The sequence below is a fragment of the Castor canadensis genome, chromosome X (assembly GCF_047511655.1).
Source record: "Castor canadensis chromosome X, mCasCan1.hap1v2, whole genome shotgun sequence".
Taxonomy (NCBI): domain Eukaryota; kingdom Metazoa; phylum Chordata; class Mammalia; order Rodentia; family Castoridae; genus Castor; species Castor canadensis.
In genome coordinates this window covers 23,027,931-23,052,044 of record NC_133405.1, presented here as the reverse complement: position 1 = coordinate 23,052,044, position 24,114 = coordinate 23,027,931, and the positions used below count along the sequence as shown (strand labels likewise).

At 42.1% G+C, this 24,114-nt stretch overlaps 1 protein-coding gene across 1 annotated transcript in view; it reads right to left on the bottom strand.

Annotated features, from left to right (window-relative positions):
* Positions 1 to 23,533, bottom strand: part of Frmd7 (FERM domain containing 7) — a 37,447-nt gene extending 13,914 nt beyond the window's left edge. Inside the window, 5 exon segments of the mRNA XM_074062210.1 lie at positions 2,226 to 2,323; positions 4,732 to 4,765; positions 6,894 to 6,936; positions 7,711 to 7,815; positions 23,381 to 23,533. Coding sequence (XP_073918311.1) covers positions 2,226 to 2,323; positions 4,732 to 4,765; positions 6,894 to 6,936; positions 7,711 to 7,815; positions 23,381 to 23,533 — 433 coding nt within the window.
* Between the last annotated feature and the right edge of the window lie 581 nt (positions 23,534 to 24,114).

Below are 24,114 nucleotides of genomic sequence, written 5' to 3'. Positions count from 1 at the left end.
AAATTGGGACTGGTGGAGTGGCTAAAGTGGTAGAGTGCCTGCCTAGCAAGCACGAGGCACTGAATTCAAACCCCACTACTGCCAAAAAGAAATTGTCGAAGTGTACAAATTGGCTTTGGAGGGGAGTGTCTGCCTAGAGCAGGCCTCCTTCTGCCTACCGTTGACATTCAGGTGAGTAAGAGAGACATAAGCAAAGGAGATCAGAAGGTGGGGGTTTCTGAATGTTTAGAATATAGCAGGCATTCAAGAAATACTGGATAAATCAGTGAATTAGCAGATACATGAGCAATCTGATTGTACTACAAACATGACCTTAGAGCATGAGTCTAACCTGTATGCATTGAGTAAACCTAACTCAATGGAGCTTTAGCTGTTTTTCCATGGAATGAACTTTTTTTTTTATGTTTGTTTTATTTTTTGGAATTTCAAGGGTTTTTTTTATTGTTGTTGTGCTAGGTGGGAATACATTGTAGCATTTACAAGGGTTCTTACAATGAAAGAAGACAGTGGAGGGGATGAATTCAAGTATGATATAGTTGATACATTGGAATGAGCTTTTATTGACAAAATTTTCCTTGGAAAAGCTGAAGAGCTCTGTGCTATGCCTGGAATGGCCACTAGGGAATGCTCCACCTCATAAGGCTGAACTGTTAAGAATGAAATTGGGCTCCCCCAAAGAAAGACCCCTTGGTTGGTGAAGTGGCTCAAGTGGTAGAGCACCTGTCTAGCAAGCACAAGGCCCTCAGTTCAAACCCTGGCACAGCCAAAAATCAAACCAAAACAGCAACAACAAAAATCCATTCACTTGCCCAACAAAGGAAGTCTTCTAGGAGCCTCACATCTCTGACTGCCACTTTAAGAGGGTAGCTATTGGAGAAGGATGTTTTCTCAATCTGCTCTACTCCGCTCTCCATACCTCAGTGCCAAGTACAATTTTGGATGCATGATTAATGAACTTGGCACTTAAGACCCTTCAAAATGATGCTTCAATTTCCACTACCCCTTCTAAATGGACACTATGCCTGACCAATGTGGGACCATTCTGCATCCTCTATCTAAGCTGTTTCTTGTTCCATTTCTTTCTTGCTGTTTATGCTGTTTTCTATCTACCATTACCTATCCAATTCCTATATGTCCCTTCAAGGCCCAGAACTAAAGCCACCTTCTCTATCAGTCTTTCCCGATTACTATTGCTCTTACTGCTCACTGCCTTTCTAAGATCCTGGGGCTCTCTTTACTTGTCCCAGCTAGGAGTCACTTGATAAACATTGATTCAGACACTGTCCCTATCCAAACACTTCATTCTGGAGCTCCCAGTGAAATTAGAAATTTACCATTTATGGACTGGTAGGAAGGTAAGGAACAGAGGTCAAAAACGAACTTATGAAATAAACAAAGAAGTGGTTATGATCCTTCAGGATTAGTAAGGAACAATGTATTCTTGGGAGGCCTCTCTAAGAGAAAGAGAAAGTCCAGCTGGCCTTAGAAGAACAGATGCTATCTCCAGCTGCCTAGACCCTACCCTCTGGCCTGCTAAGTGTCCCCCCGCCAAGGCAGGCCCCCACTATTCCCCAGGCCTCCTACTGTCTACTTTTTCAAAGCAGTCCAATTACTTGGCTGCAGGGATATAAGGAGCACTAATAGATGCCTGAGGCCTTTTTCCCTCTTAGCCTCTCTCTACCTGATGGATTCTGTGCTTTGTTCTCTGCAACCGTGATGAACAGTAACACAGAAATCACACTGAATGTGACACTGTACTGCAAAGAGCAAGTAGCACAGACATTCTGGGCCAAGTGCAGGGAGTCAGGGCCTGCCTGGCCAAGTCCATGCCCAGATTTGCCTAAACCAGCTCCTGAACAGCAAACTCAGGGGCAGTAAGGAGAAGTGAACTGTTAGACAAAAATCAGCATTTACGTTTAATCTTCAGAACCACCCCGTGAGAAGGTACACTTGTCAATATTTGAAAGACAAGGACATTCAGAGTCAGAGAAGTTAGGGGACTTGTCCTACAACTGTTTGGAGGTAGTAGAAATAGGATCTGATCCAAATCTCAATTACTGCAGTGATGCAGCCTTGTTCTGCTGGACCATGTCACTCCTCTGTATCTCCTCCTGGCCTTCTCTCCTCTTAGGCTAGCATAGTGCCAGGTCCAATGGAGATGTTCACCTCCTTTGTTTGATTCTCTACCTGGTTGATAGGCCCCAAAGTACACAGGTTTTACTTACATTGTAAGATGTGAGACACCATCAATGCTGTACAGTTGTCACTGCATGGAAGCCGTCCCAGAGCCAAATCCTTCTTTATTTGAAGAGTAAAAAGATACCTTCAAAGAAGTTAGGAAAAATCTCTTGACAAAGAAGCAGGAATACACTTCTCCCAGATTCAAGACAATTCAAGGAAGGAACAGCACCCCAGCCAGTGAGATGCCTTTTTGGGGGGTGGTGACTAATGCATAGGTTTTGCTTCAGCCCCAGACCAGCCCTAGCCCACAACTCAGCTGATCCAGCATTTTGGCAGGTTTTGGAACCCTTAGGAATTGCCCTGGCCAAAGCTTGTCACCAACTGGAGGGACTTGGGCAATCTTCCTCTGCTGGTTTCTGCCATGGAACAAGCCACATCCCAAACTAGAGAGAACAAGAGCCCTTGCAAGCATGACTGCACTCGGGAGGCCAGCACTGCACTGTTCACAAAGCTTGGTCAAGCACTGCAGGAACAACTCAGGGGGCAGGTGGAGCAGAAGCCATCAACCCATTTTACAATTCTGCAAACAGAGGGATTAGGCAGTTTTGACAAGGCCATATCACCCAAAGATACTGAAACTGTGGCTACAACTCAGGTCTGCCACTGAGTCCAGGCTATTTGGATAGTCCTCCTATCCAAAAGAGTGTGTTTTAGGAATCGAGGCAGTGGAGCCATGCTTGGGCCTGTGCTATTCCCTTCTCCTGGACTGCTAAATCCATGTCACCAAAGCCCAGTTCAGTGCTTAAACAAGTAGGTATGGAATCAATGGTTACTGAATGGAACTCAACCACATCTCCACTTTTGTCACCAAAGCCTCATCAGGAACCCATCAAATGCAGGTTGGTAGTTAGGGCTCTGCCAAACAGGTAGCATTTCTCCCAATCTTTAAGGTCTTATCAAAAAAGAATCAACTTTTGGGGGAAAATATGTATATTGAAGATCCTACTGCTGACTGCTTTCTTTCACAGTACAAAAATTGATTACAATGTTTTACTTTATATATTAAAGCATTTATTGAGTATCTACTGTGGGCATTTCTCTATGTAAAATGTGATTTTTCTAAATAAAGTTCTATGTAGAATGTTTTAGTAACTAAGGCCTTGAATGCAACATGATAGATCAAAATTAATTGCAGGTGATAGAAAAAAATCCAGACTGAGAACACTTAGCAGGTGGTTATTAAGCTTACAAAAGCAGTAATCATTACAACCCTTCAAATTGTGAACACTCCTAATGCATTAGAATTTATTCAAGTAGAAAAGCTGTATTTGAACACCACTCTCACAAATCCATGTACCTGCTTCAAACAGAGAGCATCCTTGTAAAAACTCAGCTACATCAAGTATTCTGAAATGACCAATGAGGGAAAATTTAAAGGAAGCCTAACCTTTGCCATTGAATGTTTTCAAGTGTAGGTGTAAATGACAATAATGAGTTCAGTTACAAAAGGGACCATGTATTTCATTTTGCTCTTTGCCAAAAGAAAAGAAACTTCCTGTCATTTGACACAGTCCTTGCTGTTAAGAAGGCAGTTGCCTACTGCAAATACTAAATCCTTGCTCCGAGTGGCTGATGAATCATTTATCATCACATTGATTTTCTCATATTTTTGAGAAAGTTTATCTCCATCAAAATTGGTCACAATTTAAAACTCAACTGAAACAGGGTAGCAAATGCAGGTGATACTGATGTCAAGATAGCAAGTAATCTGGGAAAATGGACTGTAACTCACAAATGTGGAAAGAGCTGAAAGGGATCTTGTAAAAAAGTGACTTCTACAAATATCCCTTCTGAAAGACTTCAGAAAAGTCCCTTGTACTAAAGGGGTGAGGATGAACTATCCATGAACCCTGTAGGAGGAGAGACATTAGGAGGAATAACTGCCAAAATTCTGTGATCTTGGCCAAGTCACTCTACCTCCCAAGAGATATTTCCACATCTGTAAACCAAAGGGCTGAGCTAGATGAGATCAATTCTATGTGTGAGAAAGAGTGTACATCTAGAAAGCAGAGTAAGGTTTGGGGGAGTGTTCTATTAACAATGTATCTTTGCAAGAGTAGGTCTACATAATTGTAAGTACATGTCATCATTACAGAATGTTTCACTTTCTGCCTATAGGATACACACACACACACACACACACACACACACACACACACACACATTTTCAATGACCATGGGAATCTATTGGCATCTTCCTATGCTGATCAAAACACAGATGTCATGCTTATGGCTGTGACAGTTGATGGCTTAACCGCCAAGGAGTCACCCAGGTTTGTTACCACTTCTAGAATGCTACCCTTCCTTCTCCTGAGATTCCAAACTTTTGGAAGATTAACACTTGGGAATCAACCAGGCCCTCCCTCTCTCAAGTCCCACACCATCTCCCAGAGAGTGACTTAAAGCCAAGCCAGAGTCCCTTCCTTGATTGAGAGAGAATAAGGATTCTCAGGTGAGGTCATGCAGCAGACACACAGGTAAGAACCATACCTTGTGAGTTCTTCCCGAAGATGTCCAGGATCCACTGGGAAAAATTTCACCATAAATTTGAAAACAACTTCCTTAGGATCTTAAAACACAATATCTCCATAAGTTTTATTTAAATGTCCATCACAACAGTTACAGGTCTTAAACACACACACACACACACCTTCTCTTCCCTCCCCTCCCCTCTCCATTACTCCTTCCAACAGACTTTAATTATTTTGTATTTCAATTTTTCACATGTATAGTCTTATGTCCCCATGTGGATACCAATTGGGAAAGTTCTCCCATCCCTCCTCCCACCCTTTCTCCCTTTGAGTTTCTTTTTATAACCATGTGCCTCTTTGGGACCTACTATGCCCTCTCCTAAGAAGTGTCCCACCCAGAAAAATAAACCACTCGCTACCTGGAATTCTGCATTCCTGCCTGAGAGATGGTCAATTTCACTTGGGCAGATCAGTATCACCTGGCTTCAGGACCTCATAAAGACCAATGTCTCTACCTTAAAATATACATCTAAAAAACCACATCTACTTATTTGCCCACCTTCTTGCATTTGAAAATAAGAAATTTGGGGCTGGGGATGTAGCTCAGTGGTAGAGCACTTGCCTAGCATGAACAAGGCCCTGGGTTCCATCCCCAGCATGGAAAGGAGGAGGGGGAAGAGAAAGAGGAGAATGAAGAGGTAACTGTTTGCATCAGAAGTAACCACATACACTCAGCATTAGCACCATTCATTCAGCAAATACTTGCTGGTGCCTATCATGAGCTGAGTATTGTACCAGGGAGATACTGGGAGTAAAAACACAGCTAATAGCTGCCAATCTGGTAGGAAAGATGCCACCAGACACCACTACAAAGCCCTGAAAACAGGGGTAACACCAGACAGACAAAAGGGTTTGGAGAAGATCAAGGAAGTCTTGCTTAGAGGAGCTGACATCTGAGTAAGGCTGCCAGATTTAGCAAATAAAAATGCAGGACTCCCAGTTCAATTTGGATTTCAGTTAGCAATTGCCTGGGATGTACTTATACAAAAGTTTTCTTTGTTTATCTGAAATTCCAGTTCGATAGGGCATCCTACATTTTAGCTGTGAGATTAGTTTTGTTAAAGGCAACAGAAGAGGAATATAAATGGTTAGTAGCAGGGGTGGAGCTAGAAAATAGTCAGACTCCAGTGCTTAGAACATCTTTTGAATAGAAGATTGGACTTTGAGGGTAACAGGGAGTCAAGGAAAGATTTTAAGCAGGAGGAAGATATGGTCAGGGTTCTATTTTCAATTAATCCCTGAGAGTTGTGTTGATGACAGATTGGGGAGAATCAGTTCAAAGGCTGCTGGAATAATGTGACAAATGATTTTACACAGCGGGGACAAACAGAACTGTGGGAAGCATCAACATGTAACATGCTTGGGGGGTGGGGGAGTGGAACCAGGAAGAGACAATGAAATGGTGTTGCTCAAAGTGTTGATTGAATGGGGTATGGTATGGCACTTCTGTAATCCCAGCACTTGGGAGGCCAGGCAGGAGGATTGCCAATTCCAAGGACAGTCTCGGCGACATCCTGAGACCCTGTCTCAAACAAAGAAAGTGTTGATTGAACTCCACCTGTCTCAGAAACACCTATGGAATTTGTGAAACATGTAGGTTTCTGGCCCCCCAACCCAGAAATGAGGTCCAGGAACCTGCATTTTAGCCAGAACCACAGGGGATCATAACGCATCTTGAATTTTGAGAACCAGCACACAAGATCGTGGAATTCAGGGGGCACTCTTTCATTCACAGGAGGCACTCAAACATGAACAGAAGCCAACAGGCAATGCCTGTGACAGGATAAAAGCAGAGATGTTCAGGAGGGAGGTGAGTGGCATCGCAGATTGACATTAAGGGTGCTTGAAGACTTACAGGCTAGAGCAAGAGGAATAATCCTAGAGCCAATCCACAGAGTGCTGTAATTACCCGCGTTCCCCAGCAACGTGAGCTGCTTCATCTCAGGCCAAATTAAGACAATTTTCTCAACTGCTAAATTTACTGGATGTGTAAAGGATTGCAATCATCTATCCAAGGCCCTTTGTCCCTTAATATTAAGGTGAGGAATTGTGAGGGGTTCCTGAAATATTTTTCAAGTGTGAACGGAGAACTATGTTCCTTAAATGATTTTCCATACTTACTTTTTACTTGTTTTGTTATGGGCTTCAGAAGTTCCAACCAAACCTGTAATAACATTGAGGAAAAAAATTGGTAGAAGGTGGCAGTGGAGTGCAGATTTTTGCCCTTTTTGTACCAGATAAAGGTCAACATGAAATGAACAAATACCAGGACTATTTAGATTTCTAAAGATAGTTGGAAACAAACAAGACTGTCCAAGACATGACGTCCCTCCACCACACTCCATCAGTCGCTCCTTTTTTCCCAAGACAGTGAACACTGTTGATCTATAAACTCTTTGTTGTTGACATTTGAATCACTGCTCCCCTGCCTCAGTAGGATGACAGAGGTGTCACATACGAGGCTTATTAGTGGCTACAAAGACTAATGAAGGCATTTGGCTCTACATTTGAATCATGCAGTCCCCCAAGTGCCAGCTTAATAGAGCTAATGAGCCTTTCTGGGAAGGTAACAGACTACAGATAAGGCCACAGCAGGATGTAACAGAAGGACCTCGGGAGCATAAGGGCCTGAGAAACAGCAAAGGAAATGCCCTCAGTATTCACGTGAGGTCGGGAGTCTTCATTCCGGATGAAGTGTGGATAGCTGTTGAGAGTGACAAAACAGAAGTGTGGGCACAGAAGAGTTTGTGTTTGGCAAACTGAGATAACTGTCAATGAACAAGGAGGGAAGAGGGAAAATAGGTATTAAATTCAGTTATTTTGCAAGGGTAGAAATGTTTTAATTTTTCAATCAGGGGGGTTGGGGTTCGGCCCTACCTACCTACATGCAAACTGTAGTTAGAAGAAATTCAAGACACGAAGAATAAAATCAACTTACGTTATTTCCGGAATGGCTGCAGAATTCTAATCCAAAATATTCCTTTTCAGCAAGATTTAGTTGACTGCAACTCAGGTTAAACAGTGCCTTTCCACATGACTTTTGCTAAATAAAACAAACAGATCACAGCACAGTTTGCGTTCCTAACCTGATATTGTCACTGCAATAAAAGGTGGCAGCAACAAGACGGTCCGGAAAGGCCCCACTTCCTTTAAGCACCCTCAGAGGGCCTGCACTCCCCTAAATGATGTTGAGAGCTTTAGAGACAGACACATGCATCTTATCTCCAGGTGGTTTTAGGGACACCCCTAAAAAAAATCCTCAGACTAATATTGGACCCTTTTGAAAAAAGAGAGTACTTAACTATGGCTAGGCCTGCAAATTTCCCCTTTCAGTGGAAATCTTTCATCAATCTGTTTCACAAGCAATTTGAATGATTCTCCCCCAATTGACAGTTTAATCAAGATGTAAGTCTCCCTTACCCCTACTACTTTCCTGCCTCAAATCCTTCAGGGATTCTCCTGAGGATAAAGCTTCACCCCATAGCCAGAGAGGCCAGGGTCTCCCTCACTTTTTTGGCCCTGACTACCTCTGCATTCCTGTGTCCTGCCTCCTCTTCCTGACACTTTCATCTTTAATAACTGCAGGCTGTCTACGGCTCCTTACACATGCTTCATATCTCTATGCCTCTGTTTGTGTCATTCCTTCTCCACAGCCTGCCCTTGTTGCCTTCCTCTTACTTAGCTGGGATGTCATCTCCCCAGGGAGCTTTCCCTGATGTTATCAGTTCAGGGTTGAGGACAGGCCTGGTTGGTGCTCCAAAACACCCTGGCTTACTTCAAACGAGGCATTTCTTGCATTGCGTGTCTATCTTCCCCCTCACACTGAATTCCTCCATAGTGGGGACAGGCCTTGCTATTTCTTCTTATACCCCAGGTCTAACTCAGAGCCCAGCAGCTCTTGAATGCTTGTTGATCCAACAGGAAACTGACCAAATGAATCCTATGAGCTCCTTGAACAGATTTTATTCTGAGCTTTGCCCACCAAATCTGCATGTGGCATGCTCTGTTCACAAAAGCCACACATATTTTTTCTTGATAAAGCCCCCCCACACTGTGAGCACAAAGCAGTGTCTTTCTTAGGCTCCTCTGAGAACAAGAGCTTTGAAGAGTGCTCTGGGAAAATCTCTTTGAGCTCAGTGGAGCTGGGGCTGATCTTCAGCCACCACCACTGCTGAACCCATGAGCTGCTGTTGCAGGTTGGATGTGATGGGAAAATTGGGCCCTGGCTGATAGGCACAAAGCCATGCTGCTGAAAACCCCTAGTTAAAGCCGAGTCACAAGGTCCTCAGAATGCTGCAAAGGAAGCTGGGTGTGGGGAAACCAAGCTGGAAATCACCAACCTATAGAATTAACAGCAACCTTGAGAGGTCAGAGAGTCCATCGCCCCCCCCAACCCCAAGGCAGTACTACACTGAATGGAGCCCACATCTGGGATTTAATAGCTTCCAGGAAGGCGGCCCACCTCCCTCTTTCCCTCACTGACCAAAAATACGCCCCTCTCCCCTTGGACTTGCCTTCACTTGGTTACACTGCCCAGAGCTCCACCAAATCAAAAGCCATTTGGGTTAACCAGGGTCCTATTTTTAAAAGCAAATAAGCCACAAAGGGCAAAACCTATGGCATCCCTAGCACCTGGACAGAGAGCTGCTGCACTGCAGAAGAGGGGTTTGGTTTGATGTGGGAGATGGCATTGGAGCTACAGCCCAGGAAAAGGGAGCTAGAGCTGGAAGTGGGGGTGGGGGCACAAAGAGCATGGGGGTCTGAGGGAGGGGGCGCCGGCTGGGGGAATGGAGCAGGGGCGTTTTTTGCCTATGTGGCAACCTAGCCTAGGGCAAGTGCTGACACAGACCATTCCAGACAGATGAAATCTCTCCTATTTTTAAAGTCCTCCAGACAAGGAGCTGCCACGGGATTTTTATTATTAAAAAAAAGAATTTCTAAAGAGAGGGGGATGACAGCAATACTTTTTCCAACACCAAAGAAACATTTCAGTCACGAGCACCAAATTCCATCACAGACTCCAGTTTCTTTGCAAACAAATCTAAGAAGCTCAAGATTTTCCATTTTCCTCTTCATTTTTATTATTTTCCATCCGGGCACTTAATCCTCTCTATCAAGGCTGTCACATTCCATGTGTTTGTATATGTAAATGTTTCTGTAGTCACAAAATCTGTAGCCATTCTTGGAAGATTTTACACCAAGGTTTGCTTTTTGCTCCCTTCTGTAAAAATCCCATACCATGTTTATAGGAATAATCCCCTGATTCTTCCATTCATGTAAATGTGGCCAAATAGCTCTGGAAGCCTTTGGCATTCGTGCCAGCTGGAGGTCAGGCGCTCATGTGGCTCAGGCCCTCCACCCCCAGCTCCTGGATAGGCATTTCCCTTCTGTCCTCCATAGTGTACATTGAAATTACCCAGCCTTGTGGAATGTATTGCATAATAGATACAGTCTTGGTTCTGTCTCAACACGCAGCCTTTATGTTTTTCTACCATCATGATCCAATTTCTCAATTTTTAAGTTATGATTGTCTTTCTCGTAATATCTCCTTACATAAAACTCTTCTTTTTCTGGACTTCTGATTCTCAGTACAATTGTTTGCTTCTATTTAAGTTAGCACGGTTCAACCTTCTAATCCAGCTCTTAGCAGATCTAAAGTCTCTACCCCCAGTCAGTCCTCCTACTCCAGGAATTTAAACTGCAATCCTAATCCTGTTTGTCCTCATCTCCCTTGGATTACAGTAGAGCAGTATCTGTTTTTTTAAAAAAGATATATATTTTCAAATACAAAAACCAATATATATGTATGTATCTATTTATATGTCATATTTTATTTCATGGTGCTAGGAATCAAACCTAGTGCTTTGTGTATGTTACACAAGCTACCACCGATCTATATCCCCAGCCCTCATTATTTAAAGAAATCTTTCGAAGCTTGTATTTATAATGTCCAGTTTACTGGGTCATTAACCATTAGACACTGATTCTTGGAAGATTCAATGTTATCTCATGAAAGCAGTACTTAATATTCAAAGAGACTAGCTCTGAAAATCAATCTACCCAACTTTCTATGCCCCTAGAGCTGTCATATACCAATTTGTTAAAATAGACTTGTAATCTTTCTCTACTCACTTTCTAACAGAATTAATTGGGGGAAATTATGTAATTCACAAATTGATCTACCTTTTGCAGGTACCTGAAGACAAAAGCCAAACCTGCCATTAAGCTTGGCAAGGAGTGGACATTCAATTAGATGTCTACAGAATAAACAGATGAATTGAACCAAACGTTTAACTTGATTCATGCACATTAGTATGATAGTTCTTTCAGCAGGAAAAACAATCAGTGTATGACTGTGGGAAAATTGAAGAAACTTTCTGAGCCTCGATTTACTCGACTATGAAATAGAGATAAAAGTGGTATTATCTCATAGGGCTGTTGTGAAGATTAAATGAGCTAACTCACATTAAGGTCTTAGTCTGATGTCTGGCACATCAAAAGATGTAAGCAATGCACAAGGATAGATAAATGCAATGAAGTCAGCCTGGAATGAAACACAACAAACTCTTAACAGTATCGTCTGCCCAGGGATAGCATAAGGGGACTTTAGCTTTTCACTCTGTACGTGTCTGGATATTTTTAAATAAGCAAGGACAGTAGAACGTCTCCTAACCAAATTCCACTCAATGATGCATACAGTACCTCTTGATTTTATATGATTTTATTTTATGATTCTGGGGTTTGAACACAGGGCTTTGTACTCTACTGCTTGAGCCACACCTCTAGCTCCTTTTGCTCTGTTATTTTGGAGATAACAGATAAAATGGATGCCCATTTTGCTCAAGTCAGTCTTGACCGTGATTCTTCTATTTTATGCTTCCTGCCATCACTGGGATGATGGCAGCTGTTCTCTGTTGTGATGAGGTCTGGTCAACTCTTTTTTTTTTTTTTTGCCCTTGCTGGCCTGGAACGCACAATCTTCCCATGTAGCTTACATGACAAGCATGCACCATTGCGCTCAAGTATTGGTCAAGATCGGGTCTCACTAACTTTTTGCCCAGGTTGTGGTTGAACCACAATCCTCTCAATCTCAACCTTCCAAGTAGCTATGATTACCGGCACGAGCCACTGGCATCTGGCTCCGTTCCCTCTTTAAAAAACTGGCACATGCCAGCTGGTAGCTAGTAAGTAGGTCACTCTAGTATGATTGCGTGCCTTGACATCCAAAGACTGAGTGCATATTCACCAATAAATATTTTCACGAATGTATTTTTGATAGTTCTACTTGTCATTATAAATCCACAATTAAATGCATATTGAAAATTATTATGAATAAAAACAAGAGTTGTTTCTATGAAAATTAATTTGATATCTTTGTAAAGACTCAATAAGGGAGAATCCTTCCAAATGTGTCATCAGGTTGGTTTGGGGTATAACAGTTGTAAAATATTGGAGAAGAAAATATACCAAAATCTGAAAGAATTCTGTACTCAAATTGTTTCCCACACATCTGCAATACTTTTCCATGTCAAGTATACCAATATTGGAAGTCACAGATGCATTAAGGGTATGATTTATGGGAAGAATATATAGAAGAATGGGATCAGAAGGCCATACATTAAAAAAAAGAAGATCTTGGCCCTACATCAAAAGATGGACATTTGAATACAAATGTATGCTTTTATGTTAAAACAAATAATTTAGCTGGAGACGTGACTCCAGTGGTAGAGACCTGCCTAGCAAACACAAAGCCCTGAGTTCAAACGCCAATACTGGCCCTCCAAAAAGAATAAATAAATTAATAATTTAAGATTTGTGTGTATTATATATGATTTATTCTGGATTCTTGCTTCTATAAATTTTATCAACTAACTGGCCATTGAACAGCATTAGGAAAGAGATTCTAATATATACAAATGTTGAGTACATACTTTTAAAAAATCCAGACTATATAATTAAGGTTTCAGAAAAGGATAGATTAGAACAAAATATAGCATATTAAAATAGTAGCATAATATGGTATTTACAGATTTCCTGACACTTGTTATAATTTCCAGAGAAATGCAATAGGTATAAAAGTTAATAGCATGCCACACAAAGTGTCTGATTTCCATTGTTGATTCTGCCATTCAAAATATTTCTAGCACTTTCCTTAGGATATTGTTCTTGGTGTCAGAGTTGATAATCACTCATCTTCCTTTATGGTTATCCCACAATAGGACTTAGTCAACTTGGGTTGTTAGAACGAAGTACCATAGACTGGGGCACTCAAACAGTAGAAATTAATTTTCTTACAGTTCTAGAGGCTGGAAATCTGACATGAAGGTGTCAGCATGGTCAGGTTCTGGTGAGGGCTCTCTTCTTGGCTTGTGGACAGCCCCATCTCACTATATCTTCGTGTGTGTGTGTGTGTGTGTGTGTGTGTGTGTGTGTGAGAGAGAGAGAGAGAGAGAGAGAGATCTTCCTCTTCTTATATCAATAGTATTGGATAAGGACCCCATCCTTATGATGTCAACTTTCTTTTTTTTTTTAATTTCCTCTATTCATATGTGCATACAATGATTGGGTCATTTCTCCCCCACTACCACCTGCCTCCTCCCTTTCCCCCACCCCCTCCCTCTCCCCCCCACCCCCTCGCTTCCAGGCAGAAACTGTTTTGCCCTTATCTCTAATTTTGTTGAAGAGAGACTATAAACATTAATAAGGAGGACCAGGGTTTTTTACTAGTTGAGGTAAGGATAGCTATATAGGGAGATTCCTAGTTTTGCTTCTATGTACATATGTGTTACTTTCTAAATTAATTCTTCTCGAACTAACCTTTTCTCTAGTTCCTAATGTCAACTTTCATCAACTTCTAAAAATCCTATCTCCAAGAATGATGAAGGGCGTGAATTCAACTATGATATAGTATAAGACTTTTGTAAATGTCACAATATGCCCCCAGCACAGCAATAATGAAAAAAGGAAAATAAATAAATAAAAATCCTATCTCCAAATGCAGTCACATTGAGGGTGAGAGTTTCAACGTATGAATTTTGGAAGGACACAAGCCAGCCCATAGCAATGACCTAACTTGATAAGTCACTTTAGTTAGCATATTTATTTATCATTTTTGGCTTTTATTATTTGTTTTGAGACAGGCTTTCTCTAGGTGGACCAGGCTGTCCTCAAATTTTCGATCTTCCTGTCTCAGTCTCCTGAGTGCTGGATTACAGGCATATGTTACCATACCCAACTTCATGTTTGGTCTTTTCCAAAAATTAAATCCATTCTCAGATAATGAATACTTGTGAGGTATTTTGTAAAGAATGCATCTAGTTACAGAAGGCCAAAGAGGAGTTCCAAGAATGTGCCGAACACCGGCAACGAATATGAGAAGGCAGCACACCACGGTGGCTAAGAATGTGGGCTCTGCATAGAGCAAGATACACCTGGGTCTATTTCTGACATCTCTACCCACTCACTAAAAGGGTGATCGTGGGCCGGCTGGTTCATCGCTTTGAGCCTCAGTTTCCTCAATTATAAAATAGGATGGCCAGAAGCTAACCACAAATGGCCACATACTGTATGGTTACTTTATATGAAACATCCAGAATTGGTAAATCCACGTAGACAGAAAGCAAATTAATGGTTTCTAGGAGCTGGTGGCAGCGGGCAAGGGATGGAAAGTGACTGCTAATTAGTGTGGACTTTCTACTGGGGATGAAAATATTCTGGAATTAGTTGTGATGGTTGCACAACATGGTGAAATGCTACAATCCTGTTAGTTGTATATTTAAAAGGATGAATTTTCTGGTATGTGAACTGTATCCCAATTTCAGATAAGGTCATAGTGAGCACCTACTATGAATATTCAAGTACAGGACTTTACGTGGTGTCTGTCCCAAAGGAAGAACTCAGTGAGTATTGACTATTTGTAAACTGACCATATCAATTAGCAACCAAACCTGGGCACTTTTGGGGGTAACAGGTGGCACTAATTATAATTATATTGTCACAGCAGATATAAACCAGGACAGTCTTGGATAAATTCTACTGAGTGGTCACCTAGCTATTAATTAGCTTTTGAACCACCTACAGGATCTGTTTTAACAAGGGCAGTATTTGTGTTCAATAACAAGATCTGGAATATTAGGGTTTATAATATAATAATCATAATTATGATTATTAGTTTCTCCTCAAAGAAGTCAGCACTGATTTCTATGGAGCTGGTCATTGCTCCAGTGGCAATTGAGTGGGTTACCTTAGGTCATTGGAACGCTCTGATTCCATTTTCATAGGAAGGACAGCCATAACAGCTCCACAGAAGGACGGAAGCAGAGAACTATTTTAGTCTAAACCTTCTCCTTAATAAACACTTTAAAAGCTCACCCTCACTCTGTTAGCAGGTTTTCTCCAAAATTCTTTATTCTCTTTTCTGAATTCTTTTTGTTTGCCTGACACGATCTTCACCCACCCATACTCTCACATTAATTTTGATACAACTGCCTTTGTCCTTCTGTATACGGCTTTACACTTTTGTGACCCTTTCTTCCACCCCTTCAATTCAATATTGTATTGAGGACCTACTCCGTGCCAGGTACTTTCCTGCTCTTCAAGGAAACTGAAGTGAACAAGACACAGGCATTCCCATGAAGAAGCACTAGGCTGGCAGTCACATCTATGGTTAATCAAAGCCATTCCAAAGCCCAAGTGCCTTCGCTGAGGTATGTATGCAGGGGTAACATGAGACCTCAGCTAAAGGGCACCTAACCCAAAAAGATGGGCAAGAGGGGAGCATGGGGATTTCTAATGGAGGGAACACCTAACAAGGCTTGAAGCAAAAGGTGGAGTTAGCCAGGTAAAGAGAACAAAAGAAGAGTGTCAGGGGCAGAAAACCTTAGGACACCTCGTATGGACAATGAACCTGTGAGTGCACTGCTGAGGGAGAAAGAGAGATACAACAACCAGGAAGAGTGCAAAGGAGCCCTATGTACCAAAGAAGTCGATTTTGTGTCATAGGAAGCTGTGTGCCCATAGGTGGGGGGCCAGGTGGGAGTGGGGTAACTGAATGGTTTCAAGCAGGGAACTGACATGGTCAGAGTTGGGAGTTGGAGTTGTTTTGTTTGCTTGCTTTTTAAATTTCACTTTATTTTTGAATTAGCATACATTAATAATACAAGGGGAGTTCATTGTGGTAATTCTGTACACACAGTGTACTTTGCACGACTTCACACCCTCCATTGTATTCCTGCCCCCTCCCTCCCTCCCTCCTCCTCTATCCTTTTTCAAACAGTGTTTGGTGCTTTCATTACACTGACTTTATATTTATGTATATATGCAGTGTACTTCCATCCTCTTCACCCCTCTGTACCCTTTCTCTTCCTCCTTCCCCAGTCACTGGTCCCCCCACACACATATTCCTCCACGCATGTCTTATCATCATTATCATCACCATATTTGAGCACCATCATTTTAGGCCTCTTTTCCACAAATAAGCAAAAACATGATACTTGGCTTTTTGAACCAAATGTATTTGGTTTATTTTGCTCAGCATGATGATGTCATTTTCCTGCAAATGACATAATTTCATTTTTCTTTATGTTTGAGTAATATTCTATGATCAGTTCATCGGTTGTTGGGCACCTTGGCTATTCCCACAATTTGGCTATTGTGAACAAAACTGCAATCAACAAGGGTGAGTGGGGGAAGGGACAAAACAGGTAACAAGCAGACAATTTGGGGCTGCTGTTGCAGTTCGGGTGTGTGAAGATGGTAGCCTGACTCTTGGGGATATACCCAAAAGACTGTTACTCCAGAGGCACCTGCACATCCATGTTTATTGCAGCACTATTCACAATAGCCAAGTTATGGAAACAGCCAAGATGCCCCAGCACTGACGAATGGATTAAGAAAATGTGGTATCTATACACAATGGAATTTTATGCAGCCATGAAGAAGAACGAAATGTTATCATTCGCTGGTAAATGGATGGAATTGGAGAACATCATTCTGAGTGAGGTTAGCCTGGCTCAAAAGACCAAAAATCGTATGTTCTCCCTCATATGTGGACATTAGATCAAGGGCAAACACAACAAGGGGATTGGACTATGAGCACATGATAAAAGCGAGAGCACACAAGGGAGGGGTGAGGATAGGTAAGACACCTAAAAAACTAGCTAGCACTTGTTGCCCTTAATGCAGAGAAACTAAAGCAGATACCTTAAAGCAACTGAGGCCAATAGGAAAAGGGGACCAGGAACTAGAGAAAAGGTTAGATTAAAAAGAATTAACCTAGAAGGTAACACCCACGCACAGGAAATCAATGTGAGTCAATGCCCTGTATAGCTATCCTTATCTCAACCAGCAAAACCCCTTGTTCCTTCCTATTATTGCTTATACTCTCTCTACAACAAAATTAGAGATAAGGGCAAAATAGTTTCTGCTGGGTATTGGGGGGGGAGCGGGAGGGGGTGGAGTGGGTGGTAAGGGAGGGGGTGGGGGCAGGGGGGAGAAATAAACCAAGCCTTGTATGCACATATGAATAATAAAAGAAAAAAAAAAAAAGATGGTAGCCTGAGCTAAAGCAGTAGTAATAACAATAGGGAAAGGTAAGATGGGCTGGCGGATTGGCTCAGTGGTAGAGCACCTGCTTAGCAAGTGTGAGGCCCTGAGTTCAAATCTCAGTACCACCAAAAGAAAAGGTAAGATGTAATAAAACCCACTGAACACTGTTTGAAAACGTGGAGGGGGAGAAGAAGCTAAGGAAATACAAGAAGGAGTAACGTGTTCAAAGTACACTATACGCATCCATGGAATTATAACGAAACTCCTTTGTATTGTGAATGTATACTAAAAAATACAGTTGAAATGTGAGACATTTCTCCTAGCAGGTGCGGTAGACCAGAGGCAGGTAGGACAAGGGAGAAGCCTGGTGACTTTGCAGTCTTTGATTCACTTTTATTCACCCCTTTGCTCATTCCTGCCATTTCTTTGTTTACCAGTTGGCCTATCAACCACACATACAATGAGGGGCTACCCAAACAGTGTGTCTCACTGCTACTCGCCCCATTACTGAATTCTTTCCACAATGACCAAGCTACAAGTAGGGATTTGCAAACCTCCCTCACCAATCCCTGCTAGTAGTTGAGTCCCTCCTTTAGCATGCCCTACTCTGCACAGGACTGAAAAGAAAATCACAGCTTGTCATATCTAAAGCCCTCTGCTGGCATAAGCTGATAAAATAGCCTTTTGACACTCCACCTCTCATGTGTTCACTGTTTCTTTCTTTCTTTCTTTTTTTTTTTTTGGCATTCCTGGTGTTTGAACTCAAGGCTTCATGCTTTCAAAGCAGGTGCTCTACTGCTTGAGCCACATTTCCAGTCCATTTGCCTCTGGTTATTTTTGGAGATGGGGGCTCACAAACTATTTGACTGGGCTGGCCTCAAACCACAATCCTCCTCATCTCAGCTTCCCAAGTAACTAGGTTGGTAGGCATGAGCCACCAGCACCCAGCACACAAAGAAGTTTTTAAATTAAAATCTGTGACAATACTGATGAATGTTTTCATGTCTATGAGGTTTATAGTCTCCAAAATAATTTTTATACACGGTATTTCCTTTTTTCCCTAACCATTATTAAAAACAAGTTTTATTTTTCCCATTTTACAGATGACAAAGCTGAGTCTCAGTGAAATAAAATTTCTCCTCTTCAGTCTGACTCCCTAATTATAAAAAGCAACCATAGTGACTCATTTACAGAGAGCTGGGACTCCCTGAAGGCAAGCTTTTCTCTTTTCTGGTCATCCATGGCCTACATCCAGGCACCCTGGAACTTCTTGGGGATTAAACACTAGACCAGCTTTTTTTTTTTATAAGACTGCTTTATTTTTCATCAAAAAATGAAATATTCTGGGCTGGTGGAGTGGCTCAAGCAGTGAGAGCACCTGCCTAGTAAGCGTGAGGCCCTGAGTTCAAACCCCAGCGCTACAAAAAAAAAGACATTCTAACATCGCAAGAAAAGAAAGTACACATCTTACACATTTACCAATATAGTCGGGCACAACTCAATTATGTTCTGAACTAAACTGAGCATAAATTGGAACTGTCCACTGGGTAACTGTCCAGGGGACTAGGAAATGCATGACAGAAGAACTTCACTGAGTGAGCTGTCACCAAGAAGAAAACTGCACAGAGCCTGAGACACTAATTACTAGGCACTGGCACTTTCTTCTAAAACAGGGAGCTCTCTTCAGGCAGTCTAAGCTTTTAGCATCTAGTGGAAAGCAAGGTGCAGTCACACGTAAAACAACAAAGACTAAGTAGGAAGTCAACTGGAGGCCCTTTCCCCACCACCCATAGGACTCAGCCATAAACCTGGGAGGGCAGCCTGGTTTAACTGGGTACTTAGCCTAAACGGGGAGAACAACCCTTCAGTTGCTTCTGAATGTGTGAAATTCACACCACATTACAACTGGTTTTTATTTTCTTTCTGAAAACATAAAGCCAGTTCAAAGTGCTGCATGTGTGAAAGATGGGAGGCTTGAAGTTGGTTGAGACCAGCTGCTAAGAATGATTTCCGGCCCAAGTGACCGTGACTGTCCTGGGGGGTCCTGGGGAATCAAACTGAGTAAGTAGCTGTCTGACCACCAGCCCTTTACCCTCGGCTATATTGATAATGAGGAAACCAAATTAGCAAGAGAACTCCGGAATTACATAGCTAGTCTAGGATGTGATAGGTGATACTTTCTGGCAGACACCTTTTCAAAGCTACAGGGAATGATAATGGGTCATTGCCTGGGGCCTTCGGAGGCCTGGCAATGACCTGGAGAGGATGGATCTGATTCATGCTCTCTGCTAGATTAGTTGGATGGTGTCTAAGAGACTCTCACTACTCAGTTACCCTTTATACTAGAGGGAAAAGGGAGGGGGAACCACAAGATTACCACCCTAATAGCAATCTTGCCTCCACTCCTGGGACACTGAAATTATCCTGCCTATACTGGAAAGAGTGTTGCAAGGTGACAAGGTAATAACAGCATTCGCAAGACAGTACTCCCAAGTCTTGTCAAAATTACTAGCTACTCTGGGTAATTAAAACAATTATAATTGTTTGTTTCCACGTAATGCTTTAGCACTAAATCCATGTGGTGTGCGTGGTGCACACCAGATTCTAAATGGTACTTGGGAATTTTCTTCTAAACTTGAAATCGATTCTGTATATATCTAGCAGTGGAGACACAATAGAGATGAATTAAATGTCACGCACTCCAAGCCCATCATTTTACAAGTGTGGAGACTGAGATTCAGAGCAGGTAAGACACTTGCCTGGTGTCTTTCAGGAGGAATGGAACCCAGATCTTTTGGCTCCACTAATGGGCTCACTTCATTACACTAGGCTGTCCTTAAGTAGGAAGGGCAAATTAATATCTAGTATTAATATCTAGGTATATGAAGGATAAAAAAAATAAGGGCAAATTTTTATGCGGTGCTGGGGATGAATCTGGGGTCTCACACATACTAAGTGTGTGCTCTACCAGTGAGCTATACACCAAGCCCAACCCCTAAAAGTCATTCTTTTGATTCACTCTTTCCTTTCTTCTTCAGTCTGTGTTTCCCTGGCACCATCATCTTTGGCTTGTATTGTCGACTCTCTTTTCTCTCATTAGCCTCCCTTTTCTCCCTCGCTCCTGGTTCCCATCTCTTCCTTCCTGGAATTGGCTTTGCCTCATTTAGAAAACACTCAGTTGCCCAGCCGGACTGTGAGCAGGTAGGGAGCCACTCTCTTCTGACAGGTTGTGACTTTCACAGAAACCCTATAAAGAAGTCTTTAAGGAATAATGCCTTTTGAAGCATCTACTTAAAAAGAGGCCATGAAACTTAGCATATTAAGGTTACTGCTTTGACTGAATAGAAAATCTTCTCACTACATTCAGGAAACCATTCCAGACTAAATGGAATGGGAGTTTAGGGTTTGTAGAAAGTGGTATTTTGACATATAAAGTATATACCACCATGTTAAAGCCTGGGTAAAGGGATCATAGCTGATTTTTTTTGCCTACCAGAAATTTCTCATTTATTTATGATTAGCTTAGGTTCCATCATTTATTGAAGCCAGATACAAAAAATTAAAAATCAATCCATAAGCTGGATGCTGGTGGCTCTCACCTATAATCCTAGCTACTTGGGAGGCTGAGATCAGGAAGATCACAGTTAGAGGCCAGCCTAGCCAAATAGTTCACTAGACCCCTCCATCTCCAAAATAGAGCAAAATGGACTAGAGGTGTGGCTCAAACAGTAGAGTGCCTGCTTTGCAAGTGCAAAGCCCTGAGTTCAAACCCCACTCCCACCAAAAAAAGAAAAAAACACAGCAGACCTCTAGGGGCTTCTGTTTAGCACACAGAGAAGTCAGGGGAGCTATCACTCATGCGACACTCCCTGCCATGAAGTGTCATTCCGTCACCCTCTTGTTAGCCAGGTGTGTTTGTTTTTGACACCTGTGCACTACACTAAGGGACCATTCCTGCCCTGGAGCAGGAAGTCTCTAAGGGGCCCCTGCTTCAGTCTCACTTGGCTTCTTGCCAAGCTCAACATTTGTGGCAGTGGCTTAGGACCTGTCATCTCATTTATCCTTCCCCATCCAGACATCTGAGTTCCTTGCCCTGATTCCCATGGTCTCCTCATTTGGCTTCCTGCTACTTGGTACTGACTTGGGCCTCCTGGAAGCCAGTTAGAACCCACTTACCTCTACTCTCCCTCTTGACTGATTGTCACATTTGTTGTGCACACCAGAGGTGCTTCATAAAGATCTGCTGAACCTGTGACTCAGCAGTATAATTTAACTTCTGGATTTGCTTGTAGCTGTCTGCCCCTTTCCTTCTATCCTGTTCTGGCATATAACCATACAAGTCCTGGGTACTAACTCACATACGTGAGAGTTTTGAAGTAATCTGGACTGTTCAACCAAAGTTTAGGAGTTACATATTCTTCTCAGTCTGAGGACCTCTGCCATCTTCCATCTTCCCTCCTCAAGACGATTTCAATATGGCAGCTCCATTGTTAGGATGTGCAACACAACTTAAAATAGCTATACCCAGGTGCAAACATAGTCAAGCCAGAACATCTTAATCCACATATTTCCTACTATACTTCTAAAATACTATTGTACTGGAAAGAAAGAGAAAACCTGGTTTAACTTGCAAAATATAGAATTGTGGGGAACCTAGAAGAAGGAAGTAGGATTTGTAAATTATCAGCAATCTTCAGTGGTAAACGTGGTCCCACAAGATACTAACCTTTGTGTCTTAAAATTCATTGCTCACTCCCAATGCAAGCTTTTCCAATACCTTTCTTCTTTAACTGCCTAAGTGAAATTATTTGTGTAGAGAAACTGGTTAAGTGAGTCGTTGCTATGTAGAAATCAAAACCGAAGATATTCCTCTCTTCTGAATGTTGAATTTGACATTTGTTTTCCCCAATTTATGAGGCTTTCATCCACATTCCTCCAAATGTAGAAACAAGCAAACATGTTCTTGGAGGTATCCACATACAGCCTGGGGAGCCCTGGTAGTGTAGAAAGTGTAGAAACGGCCTCTCCTATTTATGGTCTGGAATCCAACATGGGGCATTTCCCATTTCTGGCAACCCCATTTCAAATAGTGAAATTACCACAGGGCTTCCTGTGACCATACATGTGTACAGGATGGGTCCAGAGAAAAAATTGTTAATGTAATACCTGAAAAGCTTGTGCCACATCCCTCCTGACTTAAGATTTTACTTCCTGGTTTTATCAGCAAACTGATATTTTATCAGCTAATTCCTTTGAGCAGGGATTAGCTGCCTGGCAGCTGAGAGTGAGAACAGAATGCATTTTTTTCATTGATTCAACCCAAATTTATTGACCTTCTACTATGTCTCAGGCAAAGCGCTAACTTATTCAACAGGCATCTCTTGCCTTCGTAGAATTAACAGAACTCACTCTGTGTTTGGGACTCAATCCAAGCCATTGAGCTAAAAAAATGGCTTTTCTTTTTGGCTTCATGGAATCCTTAGAAGCCACAGACCTTTCTAGCCTTGTCAATTTCTCTGAACCATTGCCATTGTCCATCTGTCCCATGCATGCTTCCCCAACAGCTCATGGAGGTCCTGCTTCACCAAGTTAGTTTCCCTCCCCAACTGCTGACCATTTTCTGCACACATGAGAGTTGTTTAAGATGTGAAACACTGCTGGTGGAGTAGCCCAAGTGGTAGAGCACCTGCTTAGCAAGCGTGAGGCACTGAGTTCAAACCCCAGTACTACCAAAAAAATAAAATAATGTTAAGGTGTGAAACGCTGAGGTAACTGTAGCGCAGTGGCACTAGAAAGACAAGCCATAAAGACTGCTCCATTCAAATATTGTTTCTACCCCTTCCTTGTCTGTGATTTTTTTTTGAGGTTTGAACTCAGGGCCTTGTACTTGCTAGGCAGGTACTCTAGCACTTGAGCCATATCCCCAGCCCTAGTCTGCAACTTTGAGCAAGTTACTTCAACTTTCTTCCCAGGTGCTCGTCTGTCAGTTAGGAGTAGTGAGAAAACCTACCTTATTAAGGATGTCAATGTGCTCACACAGTGAAAGAATAAAATGCACGTACCCGGCACACATAAATATTTGGACACACATTAGCTCTTCGCTCGACTCGTTGCTTTAGGTTGGGAAGTTGCTGAGTGGTGATTGTGAGCCAGTGGGCAATGTAGTCTTCATATTTGGAGCCAGGTGCCTGTAACCTCTGCATGGCACGTAACATGGCTCCAAGCAGCTTGGAAATTCTGGCACTGCTATTTTGAGAGGAATTTCCTATTTCGATTGCTTATGCAGGAAATGGACCTTATTCTGTAACTGGTTTTGTTTTCAATGTATTATTTTGAAATGAGTCAATAAAAATGATTTGTATTTATTATGTACAGTAGGACATTTAAAGATATGTACAGATTGTGGAATGGCTAAATTGAGCTAATTAGCGTATGTATTACCACACATATTTATCATTGGGGCAACGTTTGAAAATGATGTTTCTTTTACTGTTTGTTTGGGGGGAGGGTGTTTGGCCTTACTCCAAAGCAATATGTGCTCATTAAAAAAATCAGGGAGTCAGGCACTGTGGTACGTACCTTTCATCCTCCCTGACATGGGAGGATCACTTGCATTCAGGGTTACTTGAATTGGAGACGAGCCTAGGCAACACAGTGAGACCGATCCCACACACACACACACACACACACAAAAAAAGCAGAAAGAAGGAAAAAAGTACCTGTAATTCTACCATCAAGAGATAGTCAGTCCAGAAGCCACTATGAGAAGGTGACTGGGAAGTAGTGAAGAGGTCTG